Source organism: Sapajus apella, unplaced genomic scaffold, assembly GCF_009761245.1.
Source record: "Sapajus apella isolate SASKATOON/1434 unplaced genomic scaffold, GSC_monkey_1.0 scaffold19, whole genome shotgun sequence".
Classification (NCBI taxonomy): Eukaryota; Metazoa; Chordata; class Mammalia; order Primates; family Cebidae; genus Sapajus; species Sapajus apella.
Genome location: NW_022436959.1, coordinates 19,452,683 through 19,471,685, shown reverse-complemented (window position 1 = coordinate 19,471,685; position 19,003 = coordinate 19,452,683). Strand labels below are relative to the sequence as shown.

Below are 19,003 nucleotides of genomic sequence, written 5' to 3'. Positions count from 1 at the left end.
AAAAAAAAAAAAAAAAAAAAACCCTTAAAAAAAAAAAATAAAAAAAAAAAAATTAAAAAAAATTATAAAAAACCCCCCAAAAAAAAAAAAAAAAAAAAAATCCTAGTAGTTTCAGTACAAGAATAGAGGCCAAAATACTTTCGTCATATGGGAAGCAGTACATAGCTGGTTTGTAAAGTAAGAATTTTAGTTTATCTGACAGGAAAAGTTTCTTAAACTCACCAAAATATACTTCTTTTCTGAAAAATACAAATTTGAATATTCTCCACTGACTTATGTTTCTTCGGTCCATTCTCCTCCCTCTAAGAGGACTTCCAATAGGTATGTGCCATGATTAGGAGAAGAGTTAAGGCAAAACTAAGTGGAGAAGAGCAGTTATACTGCAACTAACCTATTTTCATAGCACTCACACAAAACAGAGGATCTAGGGAAGAGGGGGGAATAGTATCAATAAGTGGGGTAACAGATTTGAAAAGTCACCTAACTTGGACCCCAAAAAAAATTACCACACAGACTCAGTAGGGCTTAATCAAGATAAACATTCTGTAAAAACCTCAAATCTGGGGTAATTTAAAGGTTTTAGAGGCTACAGTTCTAAAATCTTGGAGTTATCCCACAATAATAATCTGCTGTCCTACTTACCTTTTAATAAACAATTCCTCCCTTTAAAAGTTATTTTCCTTACTGGTTCAAACTATACATCTAAATTTTTCTGCATAAATACAATGCAGTGTCCTTACCTAGTAGCAAACTGAATTAGTGCATTTTGAAGAGTCTGCCTAATTTCAAGAAGAAAAGATTCATCATCGCTTAGTGTATAATACCAATACTGGACATAATCCCTCAAGGAAAACTGGATAACCTGTAACAAAAATATTGGGGGAAAAATATTACAACTTTTTAAGATTTAAAAAGATACAGATAAGATTTAAAAAGTATGCTGTACCTGGCAATTTACATTTACACTCTACATATTAATTTATGGTGGTAAATGCCTGCCTTCATTACAAAAGCATCGACATGCTAAAAACCATTTGAAACATTTTTAAATTATCCTGGTATCCCAACTTACATACTGCCTAGATTAAAAAAAAAAAAAAAATTAGGTCAGGCGTGGTGGCTCACGCCTACAATTCCAGCAATTTAGGGGGCCGAGGAGGGTGGATCACGAGGTCAAGATATCAAGACCATCCTGGCCAACATGGTGAGACCCCATCTCTACTAAAAATACAGAAATTAACCAGGCATGGTGGTATGCACCTGTAGTCCCAGCTCCTCGGGAGGCTGAAGCAGGAAAATCACTTGAACCTGGGAGGCAGAGATTGCAGTGAGCCAAGGCCGTGCCACTACACGCCAGCCTGGTGACAGAGTGAGACTCCTTATCAAAAAGAAAAAGAATTAAAACACTATCTATGGCCAAGGCCCCCATAAATCCAGGTAAAGAAGAGTTTGCAGAAATAAAATAAACTTTCCATGCTATAATCTAATAAATAAATCAATCAGTTTAATGAAATGAGATGTAAAATAATAAAGAATATAAACCCAATTTTTTAAAGATTATATCATCAGATCCATCGAAGTCTAATTATAAAAATGATACAGGAGTTCACTTAATTTTACTAATACCTTTGATACTGCCAACAGTATTTAGACAATAAATAGTAAATATACAACCTCAATGCATAATTTTTACAAACCAGATAAACTAAATATTAGTAATAAATTTTAAATTCTAAAGTACACATTTTTATAATAATCATCTAATCAAACAAACATCAATGAAAAATATTTCAGGGGGCATAGTTTCTTGCCTATCTCTAATTTTTTAATGTTTTTGGATCCAGTATTTCATTTCCATTTTTAAAAGATAATAAAACCAGTAGGAAAAAAAGTCTAATTTACCACATCACTAAGTTTATTGATCAACAAAAGAGTAATACTTTAACTGTAAAATTTTAAGAAACACTATCAAATATGTCAGTAAAAACAATTTTTCTAAATGCAAATTCAATCAAAAAGCTTTTATATAAAGTAAACCACCTCACTAAAAGTGAGTTAATAACTAAGGAAGCATCTTCACATATAAAATTTGAGGATAACATTATTAAATTCCAGGGTATTAGTTAAAGAGCAAAAATTGTTTCTTGGTGTTTTCAAGAGAAATACACCTAACACAAAATCTATGCAATTCAAATACCACAAACTGAAACTCACTTGCTGGAGAGGTTCATCAATTATATTGGCACCGGTCAATCTTCTATCAATCTTAATAGTCCTGGCTTCCCGTTTCATTTCTTCTAAGCACTTAAAGAAAATCATAACATCTTACTGAGCAGTTTTTAATCTAAAATCTCACCAGTTTAATTCCAATTGAATACTCAATGTAATATCCCTTCATTATCCTCAAGTCAATAACCTTATTTGAGGTGCTAGTATAAGCCAACCACTAATTCTCAAGGTAACAAAATTAGATACTCCCCAAAAACTATTATCCTCAAAAATTCAATTAAATCAGCAAACATTATTTAGAATGTAGGAAAACTGCAAATGTATAGTTATGCTGCTGCCATATTTCAACAAAACTTTACAACTACAAAATTAGTGTTTCATGCGAGTCAAACTGTCTTTATTGGACATTCTCCCTCTTTCCCCTACCATTTCTCAGTCCAAAACAGTAGAGTAGCTGCCAAATAATTGTATTTTTAAGCTGATTTTACTTAGGGATACTTTTTGGCAACTTAAGAAAACGTATTTCTCTACTTTTTAGTGTTCAGAAAGATCAGTGGCCTGAAAATTGGGTGAAAGGTAGTGAGAGACTCCTAAAAAAAGAAAACCACAAATATATATAAATATAGAGATATAGACATAGATATCTACATTAAAAATACATGCTTCACATTATAATATGAAATCAATGAATTTTTTTTATAAAACATACTTATAAATCATATTTTAGAAACAAAAATCAAACCCAGTTTTTATACCATCTATTAAAAAATGGATTATAGAAGACCTAACCAGTCTTGAATATAATTTATTACTGTTAATGATCTTAATTCTTAAAATATTTCCTATCCTCAGTATATACTATTCAAATGAATGTACACTATAAATAGCTAAGAAATGGTTCAAAAAAGAAAAGGTTAATTTCCTAAGACCTGTAAGCAAAGTAAAAAAATATGTATTAATATGAGTCCTAAAGGAGAGAAAAGTTGCAGGTTATAAATGTTTAAATATTAAAAATCAGTTTATCAATATAAAAGTCAGTGGAATAGAGTGAAATTATTTTATTAAAAGTAATGTAAAATTATATTGGACATTATTTAACTCTACATCTCCTGCATTTTAGCATAAAATACACAAGTTAGTAACTGTAAAGAAAGCTGTTACTAGTATCAACTCCAAGCCACTTGCCTGTCTTAATACAAAATAAGGCCATCTCAATCACACAAGAATAGAAGGTACTACAAATCTGAAGCCTATACAAATCCAATTTTATTTATAGAGTATGATCCTAAAAAAATAAGAGCATAGCACCAATGAAGATGATAAAAATTAGGCCTGAATTATTAAATTTATAGATGCTGCATAATCTAATTATAAGCTATATTCTTCAAAGTGATGAAAAGTATCCACTTTTTCCCTCTGGTAACTCTGCAATTTATTTCATTCAAACCAAAATATTCATTGTCATTCTTACAAATCATATGCATGATGCTTTGAAATTCTATGATAAGATAACAGGAAAAATACCCAAAATAAACTAACCAATTTATTTTTCTCAAGTTTGTATTCCCACTTTTTAAATCTAACACTAAGGAAATTTTTTAGATGGCCTTTAAAAATATATTTCCTAAGTATAATTAGACAATCTCCCATTACTTGCCTGTGAGCATTAGTGAATTATAGGAAAATTTGTCAAGCTATATACTCTATTGTCATTGCAAAGAACTGAACTTTGAGGTTTCATATTCCCTCAAACTATTTACCTTAGGAACCCCAGTTGATGTTGGAGGAAGAAATGAGTGTTCACACTGTTCTAGGTACTTCTCTGAGTTTGTTTTTCCAAACAGGAGAGTAACCACTAAACCCCTAGAAAGAAAAATTTATCACAAATATAAAAACAAAATTTTCCTATAACTTAATGAATCTACTACAAAGAATATTTTTCAGAGTTCACAGATGGCTTATCATTCACTAAAAAGTCAATTTGTGACTTTGGCAAAGCAAGAAATTGAAATATTTTATTAGTTTCTTAAGTTTAAAACAACTATAAACATTTTGTGAATTACACAATAAGGCCTTTTAAAGTTTTAATCCTATATATTTCCTAAAGAATCTTAAGTGACATTTTCAAACTTAAGAAAAATCAGCCCTCATTAAACAAGCAGGCTAGCTAATAACCATGGATAAAGACAAATGAGAACTAAGTCTGTAGCTAAATGACCAAATTCTATAGTTCTGTTAACCAATTAACATGAGGTATTGTATTTCGATAACTTGCCAATATGAATACAGAATAGAATAAACAAATAAAGGCTACTCAGGGAAAAAATAATCCAATCTATGATTTGTTTAAAATAAGGCTGGAATTAGGAAAATATAAATGTATCCCAAAAAGTTTAATTATTTTTTAAAATAATTACAAGATCCAGGAAGATATATGGTGATGTAGAACTATTTCACTCTAAGTATTAACTAAATATTATCAGTATTTCATAGATTTAAAATTTACCAATAAAGCAAAGTACTGGAAATCCATCAAAAAATTTTAATCTTATAGTAATCTTATAATGATTCAAAGACTGTAATGACAGGAAGGGAAGAGTAAAAAATTACAGACTGTCAGTCTCAACTACTGAAAGGAAGATTCCCAAAGTCCTCCATTTTTTGTGGCTACCTGCCTTCTCACTAGTCTTCAGTACAAGTATCACAAAGTAGGGGTTGAGGGTAGAGAACACAAATAAATCAGTTTACGTCATTAATTCTGCTTTTGTGTTTTTTTGTAAAAGGCTGGTCTCAGAATTACTGCTAAATTTCATCTATCTGTGTTAAAGATGATATTAAGATTCAAGTTGGCCTGATATTTCAGTTTTGCCTGGTTATTAAGCATATTTACAGACACAATAAAATGTTTACATTAACACTGTGTTATTAAAAACATAATTATCAAGAAACAGACTAAGACATTAACTTTTGCCCACAAGTGTATAATGACAGGAAGGCAAGATAAAGAGCCGTCTGATTTTAAAGTAATCTAAATAGTAGTTTCAGCTATAAAGTTTAAGTAATAATTTAAATTTCAGTAGAGTACAATAAATAATTATATAACCCAACTAATATAACAGAACACCACAAAAGAACCATAATACAGTACTGAAAGTATCCTATAACAACGAAAAATCCCCATGTGTTTTCTTTTCCAAAAGCATTCTTTATGTTAAAAAAAGAACGGGGGTTAACTTTGACTATAAGCAAAACATGTACATTATCAACACTTTAAAGAGTAAACAGCAGAACTTAAAAACTTAACTTTTATTAGCAAAAAAAAAAAAAAAAAAAAAAAAGAGAGAGAGAGAGAGGGTTCCACAGACCCTACCATGTGACTCAATATTGTCTAAAGATTGTTTTAGTACAAACTGTCCTCTAGTATCCCACCTTACCTCCAAATTCTTACAAAATTTTATAAGCATTCGAAAGATTTTTTGAAATTATTCCTTGATAAATTATGACATACGAAAAAGAAATAACAAAGGTTCTCATGACTTTAAAAATGAATGAACTTTGTGCAGAATCTGGTGGTGGTTTTTTTCGAAGACTTAAAAATTTTAAAAATGAATACATTGATCACTCTTCTCTTTTTCCCAAATCTTATTTGCAGCAGTTGAGTAAAAAAGGAATAATTCTTCACTTATCCACCTTCCAAGGGCTCCTACCTTAGCCTACAAAGCTGCAATATTCTCTCTTTAAAGTATTAGGGAATACTGTGAAATCCTTTTCCTTCACGCTTACAAGGGCTAATTCAATTCATAAAATTAGGAGAAATTTGTACCTTTCAAAAAAAAAAAAAAAGTCAAGACAAGTAATTTCCTTTCCAATCAATAAATGCAGCCTTGACTCTGAGAGGGAAAGGTACAACCATGTCACTATTCAGCCATGTGGTGGCCTTAACAGCAACGGAGGAGTGTAATTTGGAAACCCATTTGGCTGCAGATCTGTATTATCTTCAATCATCTTTATCATCAATAAAGACACTCTGAACTCTTTGGCTGATATAAGTTTAAATGTTTCAGTACACAGTATCATATCTAGGCCATTAATATGAAAATACTAAATCAAACATAAAATATAGTTTTATGGAGAGTCCTTGATGTAGCTGCTCATTTCTTCTCACTTGTTCAAGTGTATGCTCCCTATAGAAGGACTATAACATGTCTATCAAATCTGTACCCCCAAAAAAGTGATAGATATATTTAGAAACTACTCCTTCAGTGTCTTAATAGTTTCTCAAGCTACTGTTTATATATGCTATTCAATTTAGCTAAATAGTCTAAACCTATAGGCTCAAACAACTCCAAATATCTGGGGTCTCAAAAGATTGTTCAGAAAGAAATCAGTGTTCATTCCACAACTAACTACACAAATATATAGTATAAACATACATACACACATATTAACAACAAAATACTCATTTCAACTAAGTTACCTTGGTGACAGTGTCTAAATAACAAACATCCCTTGTCTATACATTTTTGAATATTTCCTTGTAATTCATGTCTGACACCAAATGCTCTGCATACAAAGCTACAATAAATTATGACTGAAACCTCTCTTGTACAGATTTATCAACTTAAGGGAAAATATAAACATAAACCAAATAACTATAAAGAGAAAATGACAAAATCAGATATTTGAATTTTCTAGACCAAAACGACAACATTCATTAAAGGAAAAAATTAACATTATTGTTTCAAGTCCAATCAATGAAACAATTTCTGTAAAGTAAAATTCATGTGTAGTCTCAATTTAACTTACTTACCTTAACATAATGCAAAAATTTTTTCAACTTTAAAGGAGAAATAACACCAAAAAAATTGAAAAATCTTTAAAACTACATATTATCACTAAAAACATAGTTCATACCTTTAGAAATGGACATTTTATTATTGAAGGACTACCCGTATTTCTGACACAAATAATGACAATCATTGTTTTTATTTGTACAGCTATCTTCATCTTTTTAACTTCAGGAAAAGCAATTTACTAAAAATGGCATTCACAAATAAATCTTACTCTCGTTTCTCACAGTCATTGGTTTCCATTTGAACGAGATATGACACACAAATTGTAAAATTATAATTGAGTATACTTACCCACCCACAAAGCAGAGGATATAAAATGTCAAATAAAATATTACAAAGGGTCCAAAGGTTATTAGAAACAGGACAATGCCAAGGCTTCCCCATCCCCATATGGATAGACTGGCCTGAAATAAAGCAAAAAGCGTTAAGTAAATAAGTAAATAGTCCTCCATATGAATTAGAAAAGAACCAACAAAACTTCTACATAGTTTTAAGTTTCTTCTTGTAAACATTTATGGTATTATTTCAGTAACTTTTGAAAATGTGAAGTGTACACTTGAAAATTTATCTCCAAAAAACAATATACAAAATCTATATACAGAGAGATTTATAGAACATCTACAATTAATTTTTAAAAATGCTAATGATAATGCAAAGGTATAGGACAGAAATAGCTACACAAACTGTTAAATGAAATTCTGGCATGAGAAATACAACAAAGTATATACAAAAAACATTTTTATATTTATATTTACAAATATATATATAAAGGATAAGTAGGCTACAAAGTTATACTTATTTAGAATATTTCAACTTGAAATTAAGTCCCAATATAACTACAGAATAAACAGACATTTTTTCAGAAATTGAAATTTCAAGGTAAGAAATCCTTATCTCACTGAAAACTGTGATATTATTTTACTCAAATTATGTGTAGAAACTCATACAATTATAATTACAAAAGTTCCAACTTCCAGTTACCAAAATTTACTATGAGCTCAACAAAACATTACCAGAAAGAATTCGTCCACTAAAAACAAATTATTTCATGCAGAATTATACTGTTTTAGCCAATAAAAAAATATTCTTTTATTAAAGGCAAATTGGATTTTGTCAATTTAAGTCATTATAAATAAATACATGTATTCAATTCAACAAGTTCCTATATCCATTCGTCTTGCACTGTGAGGTAGTACACAAAGGAAGCATTTGTCCCACTCATGCCATCAAGGAACATAGAGAAGAATGTCCTATAGGAATGAAACAATTAGACACTGAACCAAAAGGAAATAATAGAAAGCATTATAAGATGCTACACTAAACAAAATTAATGACCAAAAAAACTATAGGACAATAAGTGCTGTGAATTATGAAAGAAAGGGGTGTTTTATGTATTCATTCATTCATTCACTTACTCACCAGTCACTCACTGCTTCCTCTCTGCCAAGCACAGTTCAAGGTACTGAAGATAGCACAAGGGAATAAAACATACCCTCATAAACCTACATTCTAGTAAGGTGAACACAAACATACCCTCATAAGTTCACATAACTTTGTAAGTTTACATTCCAGAAGGGGGGAAAAAGAAAATTAACTAAGTAAATATATAGTTATATCACATGGGGATAAGTGCTATGGAGAAAAATAAAGCAACTATATAGGGCTGGTCTAAGCAACTACAAATGATTAGATAACAAATCAACAGAAATCCTGGACAAGATTTATTTAGGGAGACATAAAATACTGAGTGTTTCTATCCCAAAATGACATTTTTTCCAATTGATCATATCTTCTTTTATGTCCCTCAGAGTTATATAACTCTTATTTACTCATTTGTGTTTTCTTAATCCTTGTTCCACATCCTAGCCACTTTTACCTTTTAACCAAAGGACAGAATGCCTGCTAATGAAGTTTCTGCTCTGCTTCCATGTTCTCTCCTCTCTGAATCAGAAGGGAATACTATTTCACCGAAAGAAGTGTCCTCTCACTTCCTTCTAAGAGCTAATAAGATAGACACATTTATTCAGAACAAAGTACAGAGTCACTTAGTTCCTCTAATAATACTTTGCTGAAGTTCCTGATCCACACTACAATATGGCATGTCACTCTCTCCTGGCCTGTATGTACAGCTTCCACTGAGAAGTCTGCCGCCAAATGTACTGGAGCACCACTGCATGTTATTTGTTTCTTTTTCTCTTGTTTTTAGGATCCTTTCTTCATCCTTGATCTCTGAGGTATCTTGTATCTTGAGGTAGTCTTGGGCTAAATCTGCTTGGTGTTCTATAACCTCCTTGTATTTGAATACTGACATCATTTGCTAGGTTTGGGAGGTTCTCTGTTATTATCTATTTGAATAAATTTTCTACCCCTAACTCTCTATCTTCTCTTTAAGGACAATAACTCTCATAGTTGCTCTTTTGAGGCTATTTTCTAGATTGTGTAGTTGTGCCTCATTATTTCTTATTCTTTTTTCTCCTGTGTACTTTCAATTAGCCTGTCTTCAAGTTCACTCATTCCTTCTTCTGCTCTATAAGTTCTGTCAAGAAATTCTGGTGCATTCTTCAGTAGGTCAACTGCATTTTTCAACTTCAGGATTTTTGCTTTTTTAAATTAATTCAATCTCTTTGTTATATTTATCTGATAAGATTCTTAATTCCTTCTCGGTATTACCTTGAATTTTGCCATATTTCCTCAAAACAACTATTTTGATTTCTCTACCCAAGAGGACATGTTATCTGTCTCCAGGATTGGTCTGTGGTATCTTCCTTAGTTCAATGGGTGAGGTCAGTGTTTTCCTGGATGATCTTGACGCTTGTGGATGTTCACTGATGTCTGGACACCGAAGAGTTAGGCATTTATTATAGTCTTTGCAGTCTGGGCTTGTTTGTGCCAGTCCTTCTTGGGAAGGCTTTCCAGGTATTTGAAAAAACTTGGGTGTTAGGATCTATGTTTCTAGTCACTGTAGCCATATATACATTAGGGGCAACCTAATCCTACTAACGTTATGGCTCTGAAAGTCTTGTGGTATTGCCTTCATGATCCTGAATAAGATGTGGAAGAATTATCTAAACTACCACGCAGAGAATCTTGTTCTCTTCCCTTTCATTCTCCCAAACAAACAGAGTTTCTCTCTCTCTCTGCTAAGTTATATGGAGCTGGGGGAGGTCCACTGTGACTGTACTGGATTAGACCTGAAGCCAACAAAGCACTGGGTCAAACCCAAGACCTGTGGTAACCATGGCCTGGCCACTGCCTATGTTCACTTGAGGCCCTAGGGCTCTACAATCTGCAGGTAGCAAAGCCAAATAGGCTTGTGTCCTTCCCTTCAAGGTGGCAAGTTTCTCATTCCTGAGCAGGTTAAGAGATGCTGTCTGGAAGCCAGGGCCTGGACATGGAAACCTCAGGAATCTACCTGCTGCTCTACTCTACTGCAGGTGAGCTAGCACCCAAGCCACAAGATGATGTCCTTCCCATTCTTCCCTCCCCTTTCCACAAGCACAGGAATCTCTCCCCACGAAGAGCACAGTCCCAGGTCCATTGCAAGTACTGCCTGGCTACCAATATTCATTCAAGAACCAAGGGCTCTTCTGTCAGCTGTGGTGAATGAGACTCCCCCTTCAGGGCAGTGGGCTCCCCTCTGGTTCAGGGTAGGACCAGAGATGCTATACAAGAGCCAAGACCTAGAATCAGGAACCCCAAGGGCCCATCTGGTGCTGTATCCCTCTGTAACCAAGCTGGTATCTAAGCTGCAAGACAAAGTCCCTTCAACTCTTCCCTCTCCTTTTCTGAAGCAGAAGTCCCTCCTCATAGTCACCACAACTGGAAATCTACTTGGTCACACCTAAAGCCAGCATTGCATTACCCAATGCAAATGTCTCTGAATCTCACCCAAGGGCCATGCAAAGTACTGCCTGGGTACCACTGCTGGTTACTCAGGGCCCAAGGGCTCTTTAGTCAGCAGGTAATAAATCCTGCCAGGACTAGGTCCTACCCTTCAAAGCAGTAGGTTCCCTCCTGGCAAGGGTGTGTCTAGAAATGCTGTCTGGGAGCTAGGGCCTGAAACAGGGGCCTCAGGACTCTGTGGTAACTGGTACCCTGTCCTACTGTGGCTAAGCTGGTATCCAAGCTGCAAGACAGAAATCCTCTTCACTCTTCCCTCTCCTCTCCTCAAGCAGAGTGAAGGAGTCTTTCTCAGAGCTGCAAGGTACACTACTTGGGGTGGGAGGAAGGGTGGCACAAGAGCTCCCTTTGCCGCCCCAGCTGATGTCTCACGGGTGGTGTGGTGGCTCCAAACCCAGCACAGCACCAGGACTTGCCCAGGAATTGCACTCCTTGTGGCCTAGCCTGACTTTCAAGTTTATTTAGGACCCCAGAGCACTTTGGCCTGCAGTGGTAAGGCTTGCGAGACTCAGGTTCCAACCACTGGGATGGCCAATTCCCCTATGCCTAGGGCTGGTCCAAATGCAATGTCATCCATGGGCTCTGGCTGAGTTTTATCCAATGCAAAGTCCCACAATCACTGTGTTCTCCCTCCCCGAAGTATACAGATTTTCTCTCCCCACCACTCAGCTTCTGCCAAGGGATGAGGGAGGGATGGCACTGACAATTCAATACTGTCTTTCTTAACCTCTCCAGTGCCGCTTGCAGCAATATGAAGTTAAAACCAGCTACTGTGATGAGTCATCTGATTTTTGGTTCTTATGAAGGTGTTTTATATGTGCATAGTTGTGCAATTTGGTGTTCCTGTGGTGAGGACAATCAGTAGAGGCTTCCATTTGACCATTCTGCTCTGCCTCCCCCAGCATTCTATTTTTTAACCAGCTGTTTGGACTGAATTATATAAATGTTTTAATTTCTTATGTTCAAATTATATCTTTCACAATGAAATTTTCAAAAAAGAGTCAAAATTCGTTGATATGCAGAATATTAATGTACCAATTTGTTAACAAAGGGAAATACCTGATTTTTCTAAAAACTCAACTTTTTATATTCTAACAGGTGTTTTATTATTTACTTGAAATCATTAGCAAAATCACCTAAACCAAACTCCTATTCATTCATTCATTCAACAAATACTTGTGAATTTCTACAATGTGCCAGGTGATCATTTAATAGTGAAGAAACAGCCATTACTGTCGTGTTTAAAAAAAAAAAAAAAAAAAAAAAAAAAACTAAGGCCGGTATGGTGGCTCACACTTGTAATTCTAGCACTTTGGGAGGCCGAGGCAGGTGAATCATGAGGTCAGAAGTTCGAGACGGGCCTGGCCAACATGGTGAAACCCCATCTCTGCAACAGATATTAACAAATTAGTTGGGCATTGTGGTGTGTGCCTATAATCCCAGCTACCAGGAAGGCTGAGGCAGGAGAATCACTTGAACCCAGGAGGTGGAGGTTGCAGTGAGCCAAGACTGCACCATTGCACTCCAGCCTGGGCAACAGGGTGACAATCCATCTCCAAAAAAAAAAAAAAAAACTAAAACAGGATTCTTGCCTTAATTAAGTTTGAAAGATATGTTTAAATTCTAGAGACTGTGAAAATTAGACTTTCCTAATCAAGCAAGTGCAGTGCTAATTTACTTGGTAATTAATCTATTATAACAGTTAACTTCATATGTTAAACTGTTCACTGAAGTATCAGAATAGTGAATTGTTCAAAAATCAAGTTATGTTATTCTTAGTGTTCTCATATGTTTAATTGGCTGACATTAAGAAAAATATTTAATCTAAGACCATATAAAAATAATTGGTTTCTAATTATTTCCTTAAATGATACAAGATGATAAAATTTAGGGTAATTTTCTTCTATGTAAAAAACCTTTCACAAATTCAAACAAGTATTTTCTCAAGAGTTGCCCTATAATGGAATCTGAAGAATAAATGTCTTTAATACAGGAGTCCCCAACCCAACCCTCAGGCTGCAGGCCAGTAAGGAACTGGGCTGCACAGCAGGAGGTGAGCATGCAGCAAGTGAGAGTTACCACCTGAGCTCTGCCTCCCCATCAGATCAGCAGCAACATTAGATTCTCATAGGAATGTGAACCCTGTTGTGAACTGTGCATGTGAGTGATCTAGGCTGAGCACTCCTTATGATAATCTAACTAATGCCTGATGATCTGAGGCAGAAGAGTTTCATCTCAAAACCATCACTTCTACCTCGAAGTTCAGGGAAAAACTATATTCCATGAAACTGGGGCCCCGGGTGCCATAAAGGTTGGGGACCGCTGCTTTAATATATTACCATTTTCTTTGCTAAATGTAATAATCGACATTGAAATATCCATGCTGGCTGGTCTCAGAATCACTCACAACTGTGAGCTGGAAGAAACCCTCAATATCATCTACTATAATACTTCTCAAACTTTAGGGGTATTAAATACAGTTTGTTAAAATGCAGATTATGATCCAGTATGTCTGGGATATGGCCTATAGTTCTTTCATTTCTAACAAGCTATCAAAACTGTTAGAAGGTAGCGGCATAGTGCTCAAAAACTACAGACTCAGGACTAACTGCATTCAAATCTTACCTTTACTATTAGTTGTGTAACCACTACACACCTTCATTTCCTCACCTGTGTCATGTGGTTACTGCAGGGAGCAAATGAGTTCACAGTCCAATGGTCAAGTTTGGCTTAATCACTATTATTATGCAAAGTAAAGCAATAAAAAAAGTTTTTAAAATTGCATAAGATTTGATCCTCAGCAAATTTTGACTCTTCAACCCATAAAATTTGTCAGCTGACAACTGCCTTAAAAGTCACAGAAAGAAAACAATGCTAATAACATAAATGAATGCTTTTATCTAAATATTAGTCAGTTTAATATGCCAAGAAAGTAGCCAGAAAACTACCTGCAATAAATGAATATAATAAATTCCTGGCCTGAAAATCAATTTATTCATGTATCTTCTAAATAAGTAATGGAAAAATTTGAGTTTCAAAGGGTATCTACTTATTAGCCTGCCCAGATAATCTACCTTCCTTCCATGATTGGTTTGAACTCAGTGACATGAAAAGACATTAAAAATGACCTCTCCTTCCATGATTCTGAGAATTAAAAAATGTCAATGCAAACAACACACATGCGTCCTGAAAACAGAAAAGAAGTAGAAATAATTGATCTTGTGATATTTTCTGCCTATCAAGGCATACTGATATTTATCTTATTTGATTCTCAAGATATTTATGATATGAAAGATAGCATAATATGGTACTTACAGTCAGAAATTACAGAATACTCATCAGCATCATGAAGGGGCTGAGCTGTGATATCATCTCTCAAGTCTAGCTGTAACAGACTGGTCCAGTAACTTTATTCACAATCACATAACTAATTCAGTGCTTAATTTAGATTATCAGTGCCTAATTCAGCTAATTCAGGTGTAGATTATCCTGGTTCATGTGGAGAGTGGGGTTTAAGTGGGAAATGCTGTTTTCGATCAGCTGTTTTATATCAGCTATCTTAGAAGAGACTGTCAGAAATACCATAGAAAGGAACTTGGACTCTGAGATGAATCTCACCAGAATGGGTCAACCCCTCTCTGAGTTATATTCAGCTGGTATATTCAAATACATTATATGGCATAGGGCTGCCAAACAGATAGGGCTAAGGATCTTACAGTTGATACTACTTCAGTGCAAACTTGGGTCACAGAAATTATATATGTAGTCCTACAATAAAAATAAGTAGCCATAAGAAGATTGGCCAATTGGCCTTATAACAAGTGCAGACTGTTTTCCTCCCACCTTATTGTATCCACATTAAGTTGAACATTCTTCTCCAGGTAACTTCAATAGGATGTGCTCCTGATGTGAAATCTTTTCTCATTCAACATCATAGAATAATTTAACCAAGGCCAAATACACAGAAGCTCCTCATAAAGCATGAAAATTACTAACTAGATAAATGAAGTAAGGGAAGGAACAGAAAAAAGAGAGAAAAGGGGAGACCAAAGGAAAGGGAGAGAAGAAAGTGAAAAGGCAAAGGACCTTAAATTCAAGTGCTCTTCCTCAGTCTCACCCCATGGCTTCAGACACAATGTTACATACTCTTACACTGCAACCCACACCAACACCCCATCCTCAAAAAAAAAAAGAAAAAAAAAAATTGGTAGATTGGGCCTTGTTCTCCCCAAGGGAGAACTCATATACAGAAATACTGTCCTTCTGGCTGCTCAACATACCCTGATGCCAACCTGCATCAGTATTTCCTTTTCAGGGAATAGTCACACATGAATCATCAATACATTTGTTGGGTCAACTGGTCCCAAACAGAAATATTTTTTTCCACTCACATCTATTTAAGGTAACTAGTATATCCTTAGAAACTGGAGATATGGTAAAAGTTTTCAATTCAGCTGTGAGACAGCAAAGTAGAGGGCCTGTAGAAAGAATAGACACCTCAATCAACTACTCTTGTCTCTACGCTGGCTAACTGGCCAGCAGGCAAAACAATAACCACCAGACACCTGTGCACTTTTTCCTCCCTCTCCCACTGAGAGTGCCCACAATAATTGAGGTTATACATACACCTCTATGAATTTTCAGTTCATTGGTAATAGAATCTATCTCCTTTATGATATAAGTGTACTTTTCAACTTCATACATTTTCAAGAATGAATTACATACATATATGTAGGTCTCTATCTAAACATATCTTTTTTTATTAAAGCAGTAAATATAAAATACCATAGACTACTACAGGCTTATAGTAGACTACAAACATCCAATTACAAAGAAAATACAAGATACCAAGCTATATAGATTCAGTGTTTTTAAAACTAGATTATATAAATTACAAAATGCCAGAACACAGTTTAAAACAATAGCAGATATATTCATAATGTGTATTATTTATTCAGGATACAAACAGATTGGTTGCCATACAGTTCATAGACTAGCAATCACTGAATTTGGAAGAAGCAACCACAGGATTAAAATAATCAAAAGAGTATATTTACTGAATGCTTTCCCTGATACAATAAGAACAGTAACGGTATTTAAACCATGGGTTGATGGGGCTGCATAGTAAAGAATAATTCTGCCAAGCTTACAGCAAATATTCAAAGTTTCCAATTACAAAACTACTAAAGATTCCTCAATTTCTGATAAAACGTTTAGTTATATGATCAAGGCTGAAACAAATTAATCAAAGGAACTTTTTAGAAACTAAACTTTTCTGGCTATACATGTTTTTATACCTTAACAACTTTCTATAATAAAAATATTTTAATTTTAAAATTTACCTTCAATTTTCACCAAAAAGGAAACACTACATTCTTTTATTTTTAGACTGTTAGTATTTGAAAAAGAAAAAACATTTACTTCCTTTTGTTGCCATTTGACAGATAAGTGGTACTTTAAATTCGTTTAGGAATGGGATTGATTGTATACACTATATGTCACAGAAAAAGGAAGAGTGTTGCCTTAAAAATAATTGAAAGCAAAAATAATTGAAATAATTTAAATAAATGGATGTAAACACTTCAAGTTTTTGAGTTCACGAGATCATAAAGATTATTCTTGAAAACCCCATTGACCATCTTTGAACAATGCTAAAAATTCCACTTGGAGAACTAGATGATTCCAATTCTGGAGCAGGAAATAAGTTTAAGATAAACCTGGAACACCACGAAGCTACCAAAGACTACTAAGAATATGTCAAGAGGACTCAGGAGACAACCTAAAGGGGCACCAACTGGCTAGAGATGAAAGGAGCAAGAACGTTAGCTCAATGGATTTAAACGCTTCAAGGTTTTGAGTTTTGGAGATCATAAAGATTCTTCTTAAAAACTCCATTGATCATATTTGAACAATACTAAATAGCCAACTCAGAATTCTGAAAAGTAGTTGAGAATTAAGCATTTATCAAGGTAATCAGAGAGTTGATAAAAATCCAGATTCTCTTTAAAGAAGTATTCCATACAATAAAGAACACATGACAGAATTAGAGTATCACCATATGGCAATCCTTAATGAATTAGGAGTCTAGTAATAACCTAGTTGTTACTGCCACTTTGAGGTGGGGGGAGAAAGCACATGTGCGAGTGTGCACAGACATTATACACCTCATGAAAGAAAAATGCCCACCACGATCTATGAAAGAATTTTGATGGGAAAAAAAAAAAAATCAAACCTAAATCTAAGAAATGCAGAAGACTGAGAAAATGTTTCACTACACTGTGGAGCTTATCTAAGCAAAACTTAAACTGTGGATAACACTAAAGTGCAAAGACATAGTTAATTCAACAAATGAGGACATGGTGGAACAAAGGAGAGTTGGAGAAAAGGAGTTTGGTGGAACCTACGGAGTAAACTGCAATGTGTAAAACTTATTCAAACGGATTTTAACAAAAATATAGTGGAAGAAGAACAAAGAGGAGGAGGAGAGTAAGAAGGAAGAAGAGGAGGGTGAGGAGGAAAAGGAGAAGAAATGCAGTGACATTTTCTGAATATCTGATGATATTAACATAGTGCAATTTTTGCTGACCTAATGGTACTATGGTTGTTTTTAGCCAAGTGTGGTGACTCACACCTGTAAGCCCAACACTGGAAGGCCAAGGTGGGTGGGATCACTTGAGCCCAGGAGTTCAGAACCTGTCTAAGCAATATGGCAAAACCCTGTCTCTACCAAAAAATTCAAAATATTGGCCAGGCATGGTACTGCACACCTGTAATCTCAGCTACTTAGTAAGGGTGAGGTGGGAGGATCGCTTGAGCCTGAGATATTGAGGCTGCAGTGCCACCGCACTCTAGCCTGGGTGCTAGAGCCAGACCTATCTCAAAAAAAAAAAAGGGCCCTTACATTTTAGAAATGAATTATCAAATACTTACAGATGAAATCACATATTTGGAATTTGTTTTGAAATAATTCTGGAAGCATAGAGTGGAGAAAAAGTGAAAAAGGATATAAATGAAATATAATTGGCCATGAATTAATAAATGTCTCAGCAGGTCATGGGCACAGGGAATTCATTATTCTACTTTTAATGTTTGAAGTTTTTCATTAACATTTAAAAAAAAAAAAAAAAAGCAACAATCATAAAATTCACTTGGACAGTAAATGCACTTCCATTTCTTAACTATCTACCACAGAGAGATAAATAGCCCATAAGCATGATATATGTTTATAAGCCAGGAAACTGATGTAGAATTAAAATTTCCTACAATTATACTGGAACAACACATGCATGGCACTTCAATTAAGAAAAAGATTACTTTAAATATGAAACTAAGTAATGAGCTTTAATATTCTATTTTATGTGTGGGTATGCAGACATTTAACACAAAAACTACTATCCTTCAACCCAATTATTTTGGATGGTTCATACTGATTCTATTGTTATTAGGTGGGTATGTGTTAGGCCTTAATGATACAAAGATGAATGAGGCAGTTTCTGCCCCTATTATGCTCAGAAGCTAAAAAGGTAAAATATACATGTAATGATAACATAAGTGTAGTAAATGCCACAATAAAGAGATTCACAAAGTGTTTGGGAAATACAGAAAAGATGACGCCTTTAGAGCTTAAATATGTTTAGAACTCATTTTAAATTGTCTTCAAAAGGCAGTTTTGCAGAAGAACAATAAAAACCAATCTCTTTTATTTACAATTACCCAACTCTTTCCACTAAAACTGTACCACCCAAAACCAGTTACTAACTTTATATGCTAAAGATTTCGTAATTTCCAAAAACAAAAACTTGAAGTGAACAAGTGTTCACAAATGTTGAGGCTACTCAACAGTGTACCCAAAGGGAAAGTATTCTTTAAAACTCTTGATTCAAAACCAGAACATAAATTAACATGTATTTAGTGAAACTAAGCCCAATGCTCAAGGCTATTTACACTTTTACAGGTTGTGTTTGTTTAAAAAAATACGTCTCTCACTCTCTTCGAGACTAGAATTTAGTGGTACCATTAGA

The 19,003-nt window shown here is 34.4% G+C and overlaps 1 protein-coding gene across 5 annotated transcripts in view; it reads right to left on the bottom strand.

The window, feature by feature from the left end:
* The window catches only part of SNX13 (sorting nexin 13), a 135,397-nt gene that overhangs the window by 84,458 nt on the left and 31,936 nt on the right, over positions 1-19,003 (bottom strand). For 2 of the 5 annotated variants that reach the window (XM_032287047.1, XM_032287045.1), the window contains exons 2-5: positions 7,374-7,486; positions 3,990-4,092; positions 2,215-2,304; positions 741-862 (exon numbers count right to left, since the gene is read on the bottom strand). In XM_032287047.1, coding sequence (XP_032142938.1) covers positions 741-862; positions 2,215-2,304; positions 3,990-4,092; positions 7,374-7,486 — 428 coding nt within the window. Of the gene's footprint in view, positions 1-740; positions 863-2,214; positions 2,305-3,989; positions 4,093-7,373; positions 12,231-19,003 lie in introns of those variants that run through there. The other 3 variants (XM_032287046.1, XM_032287044.1, XM_032287049.1) reach the window with 3 other exon arrangements.